Below are 20,612 nucleotides of genomic sequence, written 5' to 3'. Positions count from 1 at the left end.
ATCATACAGATGGGTGCAAGCCACCTGCTTGCACCCAGAGCGTGTGTAGGAACTGAATATTACTAGCACAAGTCTAGGGAAAATTAAAGTATTTAAATCCAAGAGGAAATACAGATGATCAGCAGCTGAAGGGGAGAGGAGCTCCGCAGTGTCCTAAAGGGAAAAGGATGAAAACCCTGCAGAGGAGATACATTGTATACTGAATACTAACAGCAGGAATAATAGAAAGTCAGGGAGCATTTTGCGCAGCCAAACGCTTTGACCTTCTATTGCTGGACACCAGAGGACGGTCTGTCACCCATGACAGTATCTATATAAAATAAATGCTCCTAAAAGTGTCCTGTCTTTTAAAGTGAAACCAAACTTTCAAGTAACTTTTCAGAATAAACTACCCTGTGTGTATACATAAGGAATAACACTATATCTGGCTATTAAATTAATTGTTTCCTGCATTTTCACCAGTTTTTACCTCTGCAGGCTCTCTCTCTAAAATGCAGTCTACTATAAGCTGGTGGCATGAGACTAGTTGCAATAATCTCTCCAATACATAGCACGGAGGGATGGATTCCTGTCCCTCATTTCTCTTGTAGCCCTCAGAGCTAAGCAGCAGCATGGAGGAAATGACACAGCAGTACTAATCAGTCTAGATATGAATCCAGCACTGGAGTGAGGTAAAAGACTTGCTAGAAAGCTCAGTACAATCTTACTGTCTCCCTCTGCCTGTTTTCCCTCTATGTTCCTCATTCTTCCTCCTCTCCCTTCTTTTTAGGAGTATAATGGACTGTGTACCGGTCACGGCAGGGGAGAGAGGCTATACCAGCCATATAGGACAACACACAAAAAGAGGGAAGGAATGCCTTATAGCTGGGAAAAGGGGGAAGTGGTGACCCCTGACAACAATCTGCAGCTCACCCTCACTGCCCTCTCCGATACTATACAGGCTCCGCACCTGTCGCCGAGCTGGAAACCTGGACCCTGTCTTACTGCCCAAAGTAAGGATGGAGGGTGTGAGTGCTAAGTCAACACCACTAATACTAAAAGGAAGACACAAAGGAACAATACAGGGGAAACATGACTGCAATCATCAGAGCCCTGGTAGATAGCAAAAGATAAACAATTATCTAAGCAGCAGTAACCACAGAAGTCTCTGGAGTAGCAGAAGACAACCTCTCCAGAGCTCAGCAAAGAACCAAGTAAACCACACCCACAAACGTAATACATGATGCTTAAACAGTTGGTTTGATGATGTCATAGTTTTTACTAATTTTGTTATTTGTTTCTTCTTTTTGTGTATGTCTGTATTGTTTGTGTTTGATGAAAAACTAATAAAAAATTATTGAATCATAAACCACCCCAGGGTGAGGTTTATAAAGGAAGTCAGAGGCTGGCAACTGAGAGGCAGGACAACACAGGGTCATAGAGTCCACTTGCTGCAGAAGCAGGAATTGTCAGATAACAACACATGCTGTCAATCTCTGTAATCTTCTACCACTTGCTGTCACTGGGTTGTCAGCTGGCCGTGATACCTTTGTGACAAGCTGTGACAGTAACATGATATCACAAGGAGGGTGTAGTCCAGTCTGTCTGAACGAGATGGATTTGAGCTGGTTTTTTTTAGAGTGGATAACAAGTTTTGGATACAGAGGGAAAGGAAAGAAGTGTTTTATAAATGGAGAAAGATGCAGATTTATCCTATAAGATACGTTACAATGTATATTATATTCACTTGTGTTATATATGCAAAAGTTGTTGAAAATACAGTTTGCACTTAACGTTTTCATCGCTCATCATGGCTTACATTAAGCACTAGTGGCTTTGGGACGATTTTACAGTTGTTAGTGATCTGACAAACAAGATCTCAGAAATTCCCGCCCTACTTGAAATGCCCCCACCGTTATAGCGAACGAGACACATAATGTCTCATAATAATAAAATATATATAAAATATATAAATAATAATAATAAAAAATAATAATGAGAAACATAATTTATCTGGCATTTTACCAGATTTTAGATGTAGAACAGTGGCACATTTTGGCACACGTGGCAATTGTGCACCTTTTCTCCACTGTATATCGTAGGTAGGGTCTATTGGAGATGTAAAAGGCAGAGCACGTTATTAAGAGCCACATTTGCATTTGGAAACAATAAGAATATTTTCATTACCAGCACGAAGTTTGATGTAATATCCTCCACAACAGCGATGGTCGGGCTTCATCATGTACACTTGTCCTGCACAACAAATCCGTGACGCATTGTGAAAGGATGCCACGTAGTTCTGTTCGCAGCACTCATATCCATCCTTTCTGTCGTGTAGAACGTGATGGCAGCACACCTGTTATAAGAAACATATGTCAGTCTAAAGACGTCATCACGCCCTGCACTAAAGGATCTCCTTCATTTCTAGGCCACTTAAATGAGATTACCGCATTTTACACTGGTTAAAGCGGGGTCCGAGTGCCCTACATGTAACGTGGCGCGGGACGTAGTCTGCATTTCTTGCGGCCTGGCACATTACATGAAAGAGGGGGTTCTGACTGGGTGTGTGGCCTTCTGCTACGAAGGCAGTACACCTTTCCCGGCCGCAAGATGTCGATGACTTTGGCTGGCCAAGACCAGATGTGTAAGAGAAGGTTTGTACAGTATATAGATACTTCTTGGTTGCAGAGGAACCGAAAGCCAGGATGGGAGGAGTGTCAGAGAGCAGAGGGTTGGATAGTTAGACAGGCCAGGAAGAGAGTTAGTTCTGCAGAGAGGTTCCTGAGGTGTGGACGAGCCCTGGTGTGGGGTCTGTCATGGAATCGGGAGGTCTCCTGCAGTGTGTCCTGAGCCTAAGGCTCCCCTAATGTTGGGCAACCTAGACACCATCTGAGGTAGAACTAAAATACAGGAAGCAGCAAAGCTAAGAAACGGGGAAAAGTAGAAGTTTGGATTTGGTCGCTAGAAGGAAGGCTAATACCCAGGGCGAGGGCTAGACAGGAAAGTACCCAATAGAACAGCGGCAGCACGACAGGATTGTATGGCCATATTTGTCCAGAAGTTTGCAAGTCAAATAAAGAGTTTGTTGTTGTATTGGAAAGAATCGCTCAGTGTTCTCAAACGAACCCCAAAAGACTCAAGTAAGTGTCGCACCCCCCAGCCGGGGTGGAACACATTCACCCTAGTAAAGTAGAAGAGAGTCCTCTCAGCCATCACCCAGCTTCCCCCTACAACAGTACAATGCGTGAACGTTATTTCCTCTCCCTACGTTTCCGCGTCTTATTCTTCTCTTAAAGGGTGTCACGTCTCCAGGGCCTGCTCCGGTGACGTCTGCCCCGCTCACCAGGCACCGCTCTACTGTCACGTCTCCACCAGTGCCTGCTCCGGTGACATCTGCCCAGGTCACCAGGCGCTGCTCTGCTCACACTGCAGGCTGTGATGGTGATGGGGGAGAAGTCAGTTCCAGTGGCTCTGGTGGGTGGAGTCGCCACACATTCACCAAGCTTGGTCTGGCTGGAACTTGCAGTACTGCTGACTGACTGTAGGGGTGTGTGCCTACCAGCTAGTATCAGCTCCTACTTCAGCCTAGGGGAAGCCTCCACACCCTTTTTATATCCTTCAGTGTCCCTGGTTCCTTGCCAGAGATAGTCTTGTGTTGCTTTGAGCCACATCCTTCCTGGTACTGTGCACCTTCCTTTATGTCTCATATGAACTCGGCTTTGTAATTGACGTCCCTCCTGCCTGCTGTTTTGTACCTCTCCTGACATCTCGGTTTGATCTTGGCCTGTTTTCCGGACATTCCTCCTGCTTGCTGTTTTGTACCTCGTCTGACATCTCGGTTTGACCTCGGCCCGTCGACTATCCCCATGTTTGGACTGCAGCCTACCATAGTGTTACGTCACCACCGGAGTCCGCTCCATCGACTTCTGCTCTGATCAACAGACGACACCGTGTTCCAGCCGTGGATCGTGCTGGTGATGGGAGAGGAGTCGATGCCGGCGGCGCCGGTGGGCGCAAGCTCCGTTCATCCACTGGTCTGGGTTTCCTGGGGATCTGCAGTGCCACTGGCTGACTGTAGGTGGCGGGTGTCTCCCAGCTGAGGTACCATCATTCAGCTACAGCCTATGGGAAGACACCACACCCTTTTTAATTCCCCTCCTGTCTGCTGACCTCTGCCAGAGATAGTTCTGAGAATTCTGGCTCTTCTTTCGTCCTGTGATTTCGTGTGCTGATTACCGCTTGTTTCCTGACTACCCTCCTGCCTGCTGTTTTTGTACCTCGCTGCCCGATCCGGATTTGACCTCTGCTACGTTTTCTGATTACGTCCTTGCCTGCCGATTCTGTCCCTGTTCCGCAATTCCTGGTTTGACCCTGCCTGATGACTACTCTCTCAGACTGCAGCCTTTCACAGGTAGTGATCTCCAGGGCCCTGTGTAATTCCAAATCCCTGTATAGGGGTTAAAGGGTTTCAGGGTTCTGGGGGTCCTGCTTGGCGAGCAGCTTCCCTCTAGCCTGTCCATTACAGCCCGTCTGAGTCTGTGGATCTAGGCAGGCGTTACACATAGGCAGTGGACCCTGCAGTAATTCCAGACCCCTGTATAGGGGTTAAAGGGTCTCGGGGTACCTGCTTAGTGGGTGGCTTTCCATTACAAAGGGATAATCTGCCAAGATGGTTCACTCAGCTGCAAACGTTTTGATGCTAAGAGAACTCCCGCCAAGGAGTTTCATGTTTTCTTCTGTCCCGGCCCGTTATCTTTGAGAGTTGTAAACTCTGGGTGGTTCTGCTAGGTGTCCTCTCTTTGGACCTGTATCCACTTAGTGCCTCTGACTTGTCTCTACCAGATAACCCTATCTCTCGATAAACTTTCTCTCTCTAAGATCTTGCTATCCTTTGCCCTGGTCCCTCACTTTAGGGACACCCACGTCATGCGGCCTCATCTACTAACCAGACACGCTGGACCTTATCTGATGTTCTCATAGGAAACTGCCCTCTGTCCATGCAATAGCAGCTCCCAGCCAATCAATAGGCATTATTGCATGGAGAAGATGACATTACACTACTAAGAACAATAAAGAACAAAAGTAAAAGCAACAAAATGCGTGGGATCCCACCTAATTTTGATAACCAGTGCAAGTAAAGCAGATAGCTACAACTCACAGCTGTCTGCTGTACCTTTGCTGGTTGTCAAAAATAGAGGGGATCCCACAATTTTTTTTATTATTTAGGTAAATAATTTTAAAAAACAATGTGGAGTGCCCCCTATTTTTGATAACAAGCCAAAGTGAAGCAGACAGCTGGGGGCTAGTATTATCAGGTTGGGAAGTTCCATGTTTATTTGGCCCTTGCCTATAAATAGCAGCCCTCAACAGCCTCAAAAGTGCTCCGATTCTGGCACTTCGCCTCAGCTTTTTCTGATTGCCCTGGTGCAGTGCCAATTGGAGTAATAGTTTTGGGGTTGATGTGAGCTGTAAATTGAGAGCTGGCATGAAACCCGGGGGTTATTAATGGATAAGAATCTGTCAGACACCCCCATTATTAACCCGACAAGTGTAAAAGTAAAAACACAGACACAGGAAAAAATAATTTGAACAAAGACTCCCCCACACTCCCCCGTTCCCCAATTTATTAATTAAAAAGAAATCCTTGAAGTTCCGAACATTCTCAGAACGAAGCTCCATAGGAATCGATGGACGTCATGGGACATCACACCATTGGTTTACGTCAGAATTTCAAGGATTTCTGTCTTCCCAAAGGTTTCTGTCTCCCCACCTTCGGACCAAACGAGTTAATCAACAAGAAGTGAGCACTGCGGTTGCACTCACTTTCTGTTGATTGCTCATTTTGTGGGAAGACGGGGAGACAGAAGCTGGTGACAATTGGACTCGGGGCTCACGCGACATTGTAGGTGGTGGTTGATTTGCTTACCCTCCTACTATACAGTGTTTTCCCTAATGTACAGTACTGTGATATAATTGTGCTTGATGTCAAATGTATATTGGTGCGACGATGTAGCAGAGCCAGAGCAGCACAGCAATCGGTGCCATCTAGCAGCTCATAGGTTATAGTGTTTAAAGAAGTAAAATTGTAACTTTAAATGCATTGCATCATAGTGCTTTCTAGGTGTTTTATTGCAGGAAATATGGTATTAATGATGTGTAAAGAATAGAAATGTTAAGTAGGATAATATGGAGTAAACAATAGTAAGTAACAGGCATAGGAATGTTAAGATAGAATGTTTAGGTAACATTTAGTACAACAGAGGGACAAGAGGGCATGAGGAAGTCAATGTGTAGATAGTGTGCTAGGATACATGGCGAGAAAAACGGTGCGAGTGGAATGCGATAAAAAAAAAAAAATCGCATTCCACTCCGTTCAATATTACTCTATGGAGCAGCTCCTATAAGCGATTATTTTCTCAGCCCTAATTGCACCGAGAAAACAGTTGCAGAATGGTGTGGGTGGAATGCTGCATTGCACTGCAGCATTCCTGATTGCTGTTGCAATCGCACCCATGCAAGTCTATGGGGGCGAGAGAAACATCGCATTGCTCTCTCGTTACACCAGTGTAACGCGAGAGCAGTGTGATTCTCGCATCAGCCGGCAACGGAGGAGATAGGGAGTTAAAACCCTCCCTCCCTTCCTCAGCGCCGGCCCTCACCTCCTCAGCACTGGCCCGCCCCTCCTCAATGCCGGCCCCCCCCGCAACTGTGGTCAGATCGCACCACAGTCGCATGACACTCGGCTCCCGCTGTGCTGCGAGCGTGTGCCGAGTGTCATGCAAGCACTCGCACAAATCCCAGCGTGGCCTCGGCCTTATTAGAAGCTAAGTGCAGGTGTTATCGGACCAGCTAGATATCGATACAATGGTAATCTGGGAGACAGTGCACAGTAGTGATGTGTCGGTCGTGAACGTTCCGATACAAAGATCCGGCTCCCTGCTGTGACCGACAGGAACCGGATGCCGAGTGAGTAAATTTTCTAAACGGCTCTTTTCGCTCCTGAACCCCACCCACCCATGGCTAAACCCCGCCCTCTCAACAATCTAATTGGTCCCTTGTAAGTGGGCAGGGTTTAGCCGCGGGTGGGCGGGGTTTCATCGGAGTTCCTATGATCTTAAATATGTGTTCACCTGAGGTGAACACATATTTAATAGGGAGCCAAGAACGATCCGAATAAGGCGGCTCTTATTGGTGAGCGGAGCCATGGGAACCGGATCACCAAAAAGAGCCGGACTGACCATCACTAGTGCACAGTGGGTGGAGTAAAGGTTGTAATTGCAGACAGATCAAGGAAAGAAAATGTGTTGAGTTTAGTTTTGATAGGAAGTGCTGCACAGGAGGTCCTGGGATCATGAGCTCAGTTTCAGTTTGCCCAGGCCTTCAGGAGGAATCCTCCATTGTGTCCTATGGACACGGCTGCAAGAGATGGGGACCATAGAAGTCAGACTCGGCAGCTGGAGGAATATTGCCCAGGACAAGTACTGGACAGAGGGTTAGTCCGTTGAGCAGCAGCAGCAGCAGAATGGTAACACAGGATAAAGTGGCATGTCTGTCCTAGGAAGGTTATTATAAAGATTGAAATGTGTATTCTAAAGATGTCTTCCAGAAATCTTGTATGCTGAATAAAGAAATTAAGTTTTGAGTTCAAGGAGAACTGTTTCTATGATGTGTTGCCCAAGTATGATGTCTATGACGGTGACCGGCTCCCGCAAGATGGTGACTTGTGTTCCCGCAAGTACGATGTCTATGACATGACACTCGGCTCCCGCTGTGCTGCGAGCGTGTGCCGAGTGTCATGCAAGCACTCGCACAAATCCCAGTGTGGCCTCGGCCTTATTAAAAGCTAATGTGTTGCCCAGGGATAAGGGGTACTCAGATCTGGGCCAAGGGGTCACTTCTGTAGGTATCATGGTGGCGTGACCCGGTCTGTGATCCCAGACTTCACAACAAAAAGGGGATTAGGTAAGGGAGATTGTCCGTGCTGCCACCCGTGGGTTGCGGTGATGAGATGGTGGCACCGCTGCTGCCTCTGGGTACCATGCCCGGGACTGGTGGTGTGGAGCAGCAAGATGGAATCCCCTCCACGGGTAGGGGAGGTGTTTTCCCGGGGCCCAATTGGGAGTTGTGCTGGTGGCAGGGATTGCAGGGAGCAGGGAACTCACAGTTCAGTTGTCTTGGTGTTGGATGAAGCTGTGCTCATGTGGAGGGTCAAGAACCACACAGTCTTTCTGTAAACCAAATTGCTGGTGACCGGGAGCCTTTTGGAGGGGTGTGCTGGTCGCACACACGGTGCAATGAGCAGGAGCCCTCTTTTGTTGCACTGCACCTTGTAGTCTGCTTATCTCCTCTGGTTGGAACAGGGGAAGTCCACTTCCCTGCACTATTCCGGGTTCCAGATGCCGGCGGTCCACTACCCTGCCCCGGTCCACTTTGGGTCCCGTCCTAGTGCCTGACCAGTTCCCGCAGTCCAGGGGCTCCAACCCCTGGCCGCTTTCTCTGCAGCTCAGGAGACACACTCCTGACTGCTCTCCTCCGACTGACTGAACTCCTCCCCTGCTGCTCTTTTCAGCTCCTACACTGGGGGGGAGGGGCGGTTGCTCATATGCACCATGTGGGGGTGTGGGGTCGTAATCCCAAGGAGGAAGCGATTCCTGTACCCTTGGTGGGGGGTACAGTCATCTGTGACTACCTGGTTTTGCCAGGGCGTCACACTAAGTGCAGGTGTTATCAGACCAGCTAGATATCAATACAATAGTAATCTGGGAGACGGTGGTGGGCGAGACATCGAAGGCATAAGTAAGTGTCACCCCCCCCCAGAGGCATAACACATGTACAACACTGGAGTGAGAAAAGGGAGTGGAGCAATGCCGGCCATCACACGGCTCTCCCCTTCAACATCACAACCGCACGTGAGCTCAGACACAGCGAAAACACCACTGACACGGGAGGTGAGTATACAATTTATTATTTTACCTGGGGGAAATGTGGAACCAGAAGGGGTTGTCCTATCCTTTTAAGGTTACAGAGTTCCTCATAAGGCAGTAAGCAGGATGGTTTCAAAGGTCACACAATAGGCAATAGTATTTGGTATATGCTGCGATAGGATGACACCTGCAACACTTTACTAACATTTGTGACACTTCACTGACACTTGCTAGAAATCTCTTCAGCAGCACCTCCTGCAATTTGGCACAGATTCTGTGTCAATTTTAATACAGTTCAGAAAACCCTCCCAGTGTTTGTCTGAAACCTTTATTAACCATCTCTCATTGCAGCAGCACCTGTAGTAAATTGCCCATTAGTCTGCACACTTTTGTGGCCTTCACCTCGGAGTTTCTGTATCATAGTCCCTTATATACAAGCACCAGTCTCCTAGTTGTCTCTGGTGTGTCATGCTTCTTTACACTCTGATGTGTTCAGACTGCTGAGGTGTGTCTCCTTCACTTCGGATAAACCACTGCAATTTAATAGGGACTCGAGTGCTACTCACCCCCACTAGTTCGCTTGCTATGTTGCAGTCAGTTCCTCACTGACAGAGACATTTGCTCCCTGCATGATTAAAGAGGGAATGTATCTCACTAGGTACGAGGAAGTACCAAGCGAACGTCGAAAAGGGAAGGGAAACCCTGTGTCTAGAGAAGTGGGAGATGGTGACGCCTGACCAAACCTACTGCTGGTCCCTGGGGTCCCGTACCACCTTAGATAGGTTCCGCACCTATCCAGATACCTGACCCAAGGTGTCCCGAGTGCTGGACCCTAAATAGGGAACAGGTGAGATGAGCTAGTTGTCAACTCCACTAAACAACAGAGAAGACACAAAGAGGACACACGGGGGAAATGCATAAACTACTTATCCACAGATGACTCAGGCAAAAGTTCAGCAAAGATTCAGCAACGATACTAAAGTTGAGTACAAGCCACCTGCTTGCAACCAGAGCTTTAGTGAGCTGAATAATGTCACCAGCACAAGTCCAGGGAATATGGGAGTATTTAAGCAGAAGGGGACTATTGATAATCAGCAGCTGGATGGAACGAGGGCCTGCTGGGTCCTAAAGGGAAAGAGATGAAAACACAGCAGAAAAGCTACTATGATGGTGTGATATTGTGGGTTATGTACCTTTTTTGTGTGGGTTCATGTTTTGGGCATGGTGGTCTGTCTATTCGATGTATTGTTTGTTCTGTCTGCAGGGTTATAAGCCCTTGCAGTGCTTCTGTCCCTAAGTCTAGGGGAGGGGGGCCTGGGATCCACCTAAACTCTCTGTTTACCTGGGAGATTGTTCAGTGTGTCGGAGAACTTCAAGAGACAAGGAAGAAGATTGATCATCTGAGGGGGAGAAGCTGCAGCTACAGGCAGCACCCCAGAGAGCTGTTGAGAAACCCCAATTTGCCTTGAAAAAGACAGCTGGAGGATTGTGACTCATCCCCGGAACATTTATGCCATTACTGGACTATTTTACCCTTTGTGTGGTGGATTATTTTTAGGAACCTTCTGATTTTGCTTGGAATAAATGTTCTTTGGATTGCTCACTGATCTCTCGCTCTGTTGATTGTGTGATATCGGAAAAGGACCCCGTGACAGCTATCTATTACAATGGAGGTGTGCCGCCCCTGCAGCAGATCGAACTGCTCAGATCTGTGCGATGATTTGTGGCTCGAGGGTCTCCGGACCCGGGGGCTTGGGGCCACTTCTAAACGTAAAAGGAGTGGAATTATTTACAGGGGAGGTATGGTTCGTGACGCCACCCGTGGTGTCCGGTAAGGAAGGGATACCGCCGTTACCGTTGGGGAGTACCCGGGATGATGGAGTGGGGCAGCAAAGGTGTCGTTGCCCTCCACGGGTAGGGGAAGGCCCCGGGACTCGGTGGGATGCCGTGGTGTGCAGGGGTCACTCAGGTACTCATTCAGTCAATAAGCAGACGCTGACAACCGGGTAAACCAACTCTCTGAGTATCGCTGCCGCTTGATGGGAGCTCGTCCGGGTCCCCTCCCCTATAGTGCTGCCTGGTGATCCGTGACCTGCCTCCTGGCACTAAGTATAACTTCACTGTGGTGGCCCAGTAGTCTGAAACTTGCCGGGCCCCGCTCCCCACTGTGCCTAAGTGTGGGAGCTTGCTCTCAGGGCTCACGCTTGGGATTTTCTGGACCGTTTGTTTGGAAGGCCCTATCCCCCTTGTTGGGCTAGTGCCCTGATTCTGGAGCGGGTGGGAACAGATCATAAAGGCTCCGTTCTCCTCAGGTAAATTGCCGGGTTGTCTGAAGCTTCTCCCCGACCTAGGATCCATGTACCCCACCGTCCCTTTGGTCCCGGACCAGTGATCGTGCCAGGCTGCTGACCGTCCTCCTTGACAGGTCCAGGCACCTAGCCGCAATCCCCTGCGACCGAGCGTCCGACTCCTCTAGGTCCAGACCACTGTCTGCAACCTAGACAGCTTCTCTTGGGAGCCACCACTACCAACCTCCTCTCTCTCTCTCTTCTCCCACAGACTACTACTCACTACACTACACACCTCCCATCCCCGACCCCCCCCGGTGGGCGACTCTATTCCACTCAAGCCGTTCACTGGTGTGCCTGGTGGGTGTGGTGCAGTGTGTAACTAGGATTTGATTTGCTGTTGTAGGCAACACCATTAGATAGGGACCCAGGAACCATGAGGGACTTGGAGCACTGCACGGGAGGACAGTTTGTGCAGTACCCTGTGACGACCTGATAGTCCAAGGGCGTCATAAATACTAATAGCAGGAACAATAGAAAAAGTCAGGGAGCATTTTGCGCAGCCAGACACTGTGACCTTCTATTGCCGGACACTACAGTACTGTCTGTTACCCATAACAGAATGGAAGTGCTTCTGGTGCTTATCACATGCTGTCTTTTGCCTTAGCCATGTCACAAGCAACTTGTTGCATCTGATGGATAGATGATAAAGGGGTTTTCCGGTGGAAAGGACTTAAGTACAGTTTATTAGGCATCAAGGAATAGAGGAAACAGGATAAGGAATCCAAATGTCTCCATTCCAGGTCCTGAAGAAGGTCATAGTGAAATGTTGTCCCATTTTACTACGGTAACTCACTACGCTCTTGACAGTAAATATAATTTATTATTATGCTATTCTTCTTTTTTTTGGCACGTCTTTAACCAACAGGATGAAAACGACTATTCACAGAGCAAACGGTAAATCTGGAATCTGTTTTTGACGCCTTCCCACCGGCAGGATCCGTCCTCCGCAGGCAGGAGGCCCGCTCGTCCAATACTTACCTGTCATTTGCTGTCAGCGATTGGAAAGGAGTTTTATAAATAAATAAAATCCAACCCTAATAAAAACAGCAGACATTGCACTCCAGACATCTCCCCTCTCCGCAGAATCCTCGCATCATCCATTTTCAATGTGAAAGGTACAGAAACAGCGAAAGCCAAGAAAAAAAATAAAAAAGCAAAGAAAAATAATAAAAAAAAAGAAAAAAAAAAAAAAAAACACCCTCCGCAGCTGATGTATCCAAATTGAATTATAGGGGTTGACGCTGACTTGAGAAATTCAGTTTTATTAAATTAGTTATTCAGAGCAAACAGCTATATTGGTGGAGACGAGTCGGCCGTACTGGCAGCCGGGGCCGCGCTAATGTTATATGCTCTTCATCCCGTCATTATGTCTTTGTATTCTGTCCATCTGGCACTAAATTATGCGATACGGCTGCACTGGCTGCTCTGTAAGGATTGCCTCCCAATGTAAACGCTTTGTGATTAGACCCAAACGTGTCCAGTTAATCATCGCATAGACATAATAAAGCCATCGAAAATCTTGTTGACGTCCGGCCGGTATAGGAAGCCCAATGATTGCCGTAACGGAGTATAAAGGGCCGGGGTGTGGGATTTCTTTATTTTTTTAATTTTACCCCCATTAGTCACATCGTAATGTCATCGACGGAACAACAAAATGCAAAACATCATAGAAGCGATGACCACGCGGTGACATCTGCCGCATCCTAAAGGCTCAACTTCGACACTCCAAATTCAGAAGTCTCTTCTCAATCAGATTTTAATTACCGTCTCCTATACGGGGGGCGTATTTGGTGAATTTACTAATAGCCGGGTCGTTGGAGAACCGCTGTGTTTTCTGTTAACAAATTGCTACATTATTTCATTACGGCTCGTCAACGCCGGCACAGGTCGTCAATAAAAGCCATTTGGAATCTCCCGTCGCGAGAATTCCACGTATTGATCCGGAGCCTAAACTGTGGCTAATAGAAGAATTAATCTGCAAAATGCAATAATTAAAAAAATAAATAAATTCCTCCCACCTCCTAATAGATTATAAATGGTCTTTTTACGGGGAGATATGACCACGCTCGTGACGGAAATGAAATTGATTTTCAATAAGGAAGAATTGGGCGAATTAAGCGGGAAGTTTCATAAATTTGTCAATGGGTTTTGCTGCTAAAGTAGAAAAACCATGTCTGCTCGCTTTCAGAAACAGCACCCCTCTTGTCACAGTGCCCCATTCGTCACAGCGCCCCTTTTGTCAGAGCGCCCCTCTTGTCACAGCACCCCTCTCGTCACATTATTATTATTATTTATCATTATTATACTATTTTATTATTAATTGTTTTAATTGTATTTATTTTTTATTTCATATAATAATAGTAATAAATATAATGATAACTAATAAAAAATAAAATGAATAATCCAATTAAAATTACTAACAAAATTAAAATAATAATAATAATAATATTATTATTATATTGTTATTTCTGGGGTTGTTATTATTATTAACAACCCCAGAAATAACAATAAAATTAAATAATAATAATAATAATACAATTAAATATAATAATAATGTTGATCTTTTTATGTTATAGTTTTTGGGGGGAGGTGCGTCAGCCAAATAAATTGCATGTCTGATATCTCTATTCTTTTTTCTTTATGGCATATCACTTACTGTTTTAATAATTTAATCCGCCTCTTTTTTTTTTTTTATATACTGTATATATATATATATATATATATATATATATAATCGATATATATTTTTTGTTTTTTTTCTTATTTCTTTACTTTTAATTGAGGAAAATGGTGGCAATGTCTGTCACTAAGGTCCCAATGCTGTGTGTGTCAGGACGGCAGTGAAAATTGGAGAGAAGGCCGCACATGGGACAACCTGTGGGGGGTTGTTCACATCATGTGTGTTGCCCAGGGAAGGGGGTACTCGGTCCCGGGCAGAGTATTCAGTCGGGGATGTCACTTCTGTGGCCGTTGCCCGAGTCCGTGCCCTGGACCCAGGGCCGGATTATAGGCGGGGCAGGCGGGGCTTCAGCCCCGGGGCCCCCACCAAAAGAGCTTCCAAGGGGGCCCCCACCACCAGGGCCATACTTGCCACCCATCAGCAATTTTTTTTTTCCTTCACACCCTCTCCCCCTCCGTAAAGACAGTCTAAATCAGCTGTGTTTTCGGGGGGGGGGGGGGGAGCACCTACATTTATTTGTATCTGCGTCTCTAAGACGCAAAAACAAACTGCGGGCGCAGGACGCTGATTGACCCCGGAAGTTCCAGCGCCTGTACTTCCGGGGTCAGAGGTGTGCCTGCTCCCTGCTCTGCTGCGGCATCCAATGCTGCGGACATCACAGCAGGACGCCGCGGACGTCACAGCAGGACGCCGCAGCTGCGGAGGAGAAGACCCACGCCGCGGACGCGGAGAAGAAGACCGACACCGTGGCCGCGGAGGAAAAGACTGACGCCACGGCCAGGAGAGGAGATGCACCGGAGCAGGAGGATGGCCGCGGCACCGGAACAGCAGCAGGAGGACGGCGGCCTATACCGGAGAAGCAGGAGGATGGCATCAGAGCAGGTAAGGGCAGAGCTGAAGAAAGATGTGTGGTGTGATGCAGAGCTGTGTGTGTGAGTGTGTGAGAAGCAGAGCTGTGTGTGTGTGAAGCAGAGCTGTGTGTGTGTGTGTGTGTGTGTGTGAAGCAGAGCTGTGTGTGTGTGTGTGTGTGTGTGTGTGTGAAGCAGAGCTGAAGAAAGATGTGTGGTGTGAAGCAGAGCTGTGTGTGTGTGTGTGAAGCAGAGCTGTGTGTGTGTGAAGCAGAGCTGTGTGTGTGTGTGAAGTAGAGCTGTGTGTGTGTGTGTGCGTGTGAAGCAGTGCTGAAGAAAGATGTGTGGTGTGAAGCAGAGCTGTGTGTGTGTGTGTGTGTGTGTGTGTGTGTGTGAAGCAGAGCTGTGTGTGTGTGAAGCAGAGCTGAAGAAAGATGTGTGGTGTGAAGCAGAGCTGTGTGTGTGTGTGTGTGTGTGTGAAGCAGAGCTGTGTTTGTGTGTGAAGCAGAGCTGTGTGTGTGTGTGTGAAGCAGAGCTGTGTGTGTGTGTGTGAAGCAGAGCTGAAGAAAGATGTGTGGTGTGAAGCAGAGCTGTGTGTGTGTGTGAAGCAGAGCTGTGTGTGTGTGTGTGTGTGTGTGTGAAGCAGAGCTGTGTGTGTGTATATATGAATCAGAGCAGTTTGTGCAGCACCCCAGAACTATATGGGTCCCCCAGAGCGCTAAGCCACCCATCCCAGTAATGTGTACGCCACCAGAGCTGTTTGCCACTCCAGTAACGTCTATGCCCCCCCCAGTAACGTCTATGCCCCCTGCCCCTCCTGTAATGTATATATTGTAGGCCCCAGCCCCTCCTGTGATGTATATACAGCAGTGCTGTGTCAGTGTGCATGGTGTGCAGTCATGTCAGTTAGTGATGGCCATCATGCAACACAGCCACATGTCCTGGAGGAGCTGGAAACAAGCGGGAGAGGTGAGTGATGCTGCTTGTGACTTCTCCATATTAACACCTGTAATGCGTCTGTGTCTGCATGTGTGTCAGTGTATATGACTGTGCATATATTTGTCTGTTTAAATGTATTTTTGTGAATTTCTCTTCAAATATGTATATGTACGTATGCCTGTATGTGTATGTGCGTGTCTGCATGTGGATGGGGCCCACTGAGACTCAACCGGGGACCACAAAAACCTGGAGCCGATCCTGGCTGCCTTAACATTGGGATCAATTAAAAATATGTGAGTAACTCTACTTTCTGTGTATAAGTGACGGCTGTGAGTGATCCTGGGCTGTATCTGTATTGTACTGTGTGTATAAGTGACGGCTGTGAGTGATCCTGGACTGTATCTGTATTGTACTGTGTGTATGTATAAGTGACTGCTGTGAGTGATCCTGGACTGTATCTGTATTGTACTGTGTGTATAAGTGATGGCTGTGAGTGATCCTGGACTGTATCTGTATTGTACTGTGTGTATAAGTGACGGCTGTGAGTGATCCTGGACTGCGTCTGTATTGTACTGTGTGTATAAGTGACTGCTGTGAGTGATCCTGGACTGTATCTGTATTGTACTGTGTGTATAAGTGACGGCTGTGAGTGATCCTGGACTGTATCTGTATTGTACTGTGTGTATGTATAAGTGACTGCTGTGAGTGATCCTGGACTGTGTCTGTATTGTACTGTGTGTATAAGTGATGGCTGTGAGTGATCCTGGACTGTATCTGTATTGTACTGTGTGTATAAGTGACGGCTGTGAGTGATCCTGGACTGTGTCTGTATTGTACTGTGTGTATAAGTGATGGCTGTGAGTGATCCTGGACTGTGTCTGTATTGTACTGTGTGTATAAGTGACTGCTCTGAGTGATCCTGGACTGTATCTGTATTGTACTGTGTGTATAAGTGACGGCTGTGAGTGATCCTGGACTGTGTCTGTATTGTACTGTGTGTATAAGTGACGGCTGTGAGTGATCCTGGACTGTGTCTGTATTGTACTGTGTGTATAAGTGACGGCTGTGAGTGATCCTGGACTGTGTCTGTATTGTACTGTGTGTATAAGTGACGGCTGTGAGTGATCCTGGACTGTATCTGTATTGTACTGTGTGTATAAGTGACGGCTGTGAGTGATCCTGGTGTAGTGGGTGGGCCTACCCCCTACTAGTCTAGCATAGATAACCCGGCACTGTTGTTATTAAAAATGTTTTACTATTGTTATATGATGTGTTAGGGCACCCCCTAGTGGCCGGGTGGGACGGCTGTTGCCACCGGGGAGGAGGAGTCGGCCGGATATCTAGGCAAGGTCTGAATGTGTGTAGAGAGAGAGGATCCGGGGCAGCGGAGAGTGCACATCTGCAGCGGCAAGTGCGATTGTGTGAGCGGACCATCAAGGGACACCGGAGATCAGGAGGTGGACGTAACCTCAGAGCCTATTCTGCCGGTGTGGGTCCGGTGTATGCTTGGCTGAAGAGTGGGAGCCCGGAGGAAGTAGAGTACTTTGGGCATATCCCCACCAGAGGGTGCGTTTGGGCAGGTTGTCCCCAGCTCCACTAATATTGCCGGAATCTGCTGCCCGGAGTGTTTTATCTTTGAGAATAAATGTCGTTTTTATTGCATCTGGACTTTTGCCTACAGCCTTTTTGTGCATCGGCCGATGAAGACACCGACATACACTCTCTCAACATTAAAGAAGTGATGAAGCCAGGGATGTGCCTTGAATACAGTGCTGCCACGACTACACAGCCAGAGGCCTCCCTGGCTGGTCACTTCAAGTGGCGTAGTCGGCAGGATCCGAGTCCCTTGCCGGAGAACCAGGAGTCTGAAGACCAAGTAGTGCCTGAAGCACGGAATTCGGACGATGAAAGAAGATTCCCAGTCCCATGGTGGGAGGAAGAAGTGCCCAAGGCGTTGGACCGGGCACAAGATGGCGGCAAGATGGCTGACGTCTGTGAAGAAACAGAAAAGGCGCGGAAAATTGGCGCCGAAAGAAGAGCCTGGGGCTGGCTGGTGCCGAAGAGAAAGCATTGAGTACTCCGCCCAAAGAGGGGAGGCGCCAGCTCCAGGGCACGGAAGAAGAAAAGGAAAAAGAAGTACCTCAGCGGAGGAGTCAAGATGATGCGTGAGGCTGGGGGTGGAGTCCGTTTGAGAGCGGGAAACGAAGACCCGCCTCCACTTCCTCCAGCCTCAGCGTCGACACCACCGCCATTAATAGCGATTCTGTCGGAAACCGAGATGGAGAACTTTGGGCAACCTGCGGAGTTGGCGACGACGATGGCCCTCATCAGCCTCGGTCGAGGCCGACCTCGGTTCGCCCCTGCTAGCGAGGCCGCGATAGCGGACCTTCCCATTGGACCGGGAGGTTCTACGAGGCCAGACAAAGTTTCCTGGAAGACCTCATGGGATGCTCAAACCGGGAGCACCATCACAGAGGTGAAGGCGACCTATGCTACCCCGCCCATGCCAAGCCGTCCGGGGGTTGCTGTCTTCCCATGGGACACCCCGCAGCTTAACGCCGCCGCCACACCCTTTGTTCCGGCGCCAGAGTCGGCCGAGGAGTTAGCCGGGCGTCTAGAGAAGGACCACCTGGGCTTCTTCTGGGACCCAGTCATCGTCTCACCGGAGGAGTCGCGCCCCAGTGTTCCGCCCCCGAAGCCTGGCCCCCAGAGTAAGTTGTTGCCTCCAGCACTTGCCGAGACCGGTGTTGTTCCAGACCGGCAGAAAGTTCCTCTGTTGTTGTAAAGTTTTACGGGCCTGTTGCCCCCAGCAAAGACCGGGAGCGCTCTTGAAGCCTCCGGGCACCTCCAGCGAAGACCGGGAGCGCTCTTGAAGCCTCCGGGCACCTCCAGCGAAGACCGGGAGCGCTACTGAAGCCTCCGGGCACCCATCTAAGACCGGGAGCGCTGTTGAGCCTCCGGGCGCTATCCAGAGACCGGGAGCGCTGTTGCGCCATCAAGCGCCCCTCAAGACCGGGAGCGCCGCTGAACTAGTGCCGCTGTTGAGGACTGAACCGAAAGGTTTTTATGTGTTTATGTTTTTATGTGTTTAAGAGCCTTGCCGGGAGGCTCGGATTTTAAGAGGGGAGGCATGTAGTGGGTGGGCCTACCCCCTACTAGTCTAGCATAGATAACCCGGCACTGTTGTTATTAAAAATGTTTTACTATTGTTATATGATGTGTTAGGGCACCCCCTAGTGGCCGGGTGGGACGGCTGTTGCCACCGGAGAGGAGGAGTCGGCCGGATATCTAGGCAAGGTCTGAATGTGTGTAGAGAGAGAGGATCCGGGGCAGCGGAGAGTGCACATCTGCAGCGGCAAGTGCGATTGTGTGAGCGGACCATCAAGGGACACCGGAGATCAGGAGGTGGACGTAACCTCAGAGCCTATTCTGCCGGTGTGGGTCCGGTGTATGCTTGGCTGAAGAGTGGGAGCCCGGAGGAAGTAGAGTACTTTGGGCATATCCCCACCAGAGGGTGCGTTTGGGCAGGTTGTCCCCAGCTCCACTAATATTGCCGGAATCTGCTGCCCGGAGTGTTTTATCTTTGAGAATAAATGTCGTTTTTATTGCATCTGGACTTTTGCCTACAGCCTTTTTGTGCATCGGCCGATGAAGACACCGACATACACTCTCTCAACATTAAAGAAGTGATGAAGCCAGGGATGTGCCTTGAATACAGTGCTGCCACGACTACACAGCCAGAGGCCTCCCTGGCTGGTCACTTCACTGGACTGTATCTGTATTGTACTGTGTGTATAAGTGACGGCTGTGAGTGATCCTGGACTGTGTCTGTATTGTACTGTGTGTGTATAAGTGACGGCTGTGAGTGATCCTGGACTGTGTCTGTATTGTAGTACTGTAAATCTGAATGTGGCAGAACAGGATAAGATAAATGTTCATTGGATTTATATCTAAATGCTACAGTTCGTGCTCTACTATTATGGCTAAAAATGTTAACGTTTATGGGGCCCCCACCAGATTTTCTGCCCAGGGGCCCCCACCAACCTTACTCCGGCCCTACCTGGACCCCTTTTGTAAGTGGGGATATTTACAGGGGAGATTAGAGTTAATGTCATGTGACGCCACCTGCGGGTTGCGGTTAGGGATGGAGAACTGCCGCTTCTAAATGTGGGTACTCCCAGAGCTGGTAGTGATTGCAGCAATGGTGTTAGGCTTCCGCAGGTAGGGCTGTGCCTAGGAGATGATGAGGGATAATAACGGAGACCACACCAGGTTGTCTTTAACAGTCTCTTCTCACTCTGACCTTTGGACCACTGGTTCAGGTCCCAGGAGTATCAGTGCCAATGTAGTGACCCAGGTTGCTCTGTCCCCGACACTCTCTGTAGATTGAGTCCCCGTAGCGTGGAGCGTTTGGGATCCCCAACTGTCCCTTTTGGGGTATAGTCTCCTTCTCCGTACAGCGGGCAGTGCGGACCATGCGTGGAGGTAAGTGTCTGAACCCCGATCCTAGTTTACTGCTGATGCCCACGGATTATTTGGTTCGGTGAAGTCCGGGAAGGTGTCTTCACCGGGCAGGTATTTATCAAACCGTATGAAACTGATGCTTGACCTAGGGCCCTGTGCCCCGTGCGTGCTCCGGTCCCAGCGGTATCTCCGGTACACGTCCTGGCGACCTCTCTCCTGTGTCCCCGGGGTCACCGTTACACGGACCCAGCTCAGGCACGTCTGCACACATCTCATGTGTGCCACACTCCCTAGACTCACTACAGACTGACTGCTGACCCCTCCCACCAGGCTGGCTAAACCCAGGGACTCGTTCCCATGGCGACCATCCCCTTCCATGGTTAACCCTCTATGCCCAGTGCGGAGTGGAGAACTAGGATTTTGGTCG

At 48.7% G+C, this 20,612-nt stretch overlaps 1 protein-coding gene across 1 annotated transcript in view; it reads right to left on the bottom strand.

Moving 5' to 3' along the window:
- The window catches only part of USH2A (usherin), a 1,098,211-nt gene that overhangs the window by 276,140 nt on the left and 801,459 nt on the right, over positions 1 to 20,612 (bottom strand). Inside the window, exon 48 of the mRNA XM_075339131.1 lies at positions 2,167 to 2,335. Within this exon, the coding sequence (XP_075195246.1) occupies positions 2,167 to 2,335 (169 nt within the window). The remainder of the gene's footprint in view (positions 1 to 2,166; positions 2,336 to 20,612) is intronic.

The sequence above is a fragment of the Anomaloglossus baeobatrachus genome, chromosome 3 (genome assembly GCF_048569485.1).
Source record: "Anomaloglossus baeobatrachus isolate aAnoBae1 chromosome 3, aAnoBae1.hap1, whole genome shotgun sequence".
NCBI lineage: Eukaryota > Metazoa > Chordata > Amphibia > Anura > Aromobatidae > Anomaloglossus > Anomaloglossus baeobatrachus.
The sequence above is the reverse complement of the archived record's forward strand: the minus strand, read 5'-3'. Positions and strand labels throughout refer to the sequence as shown.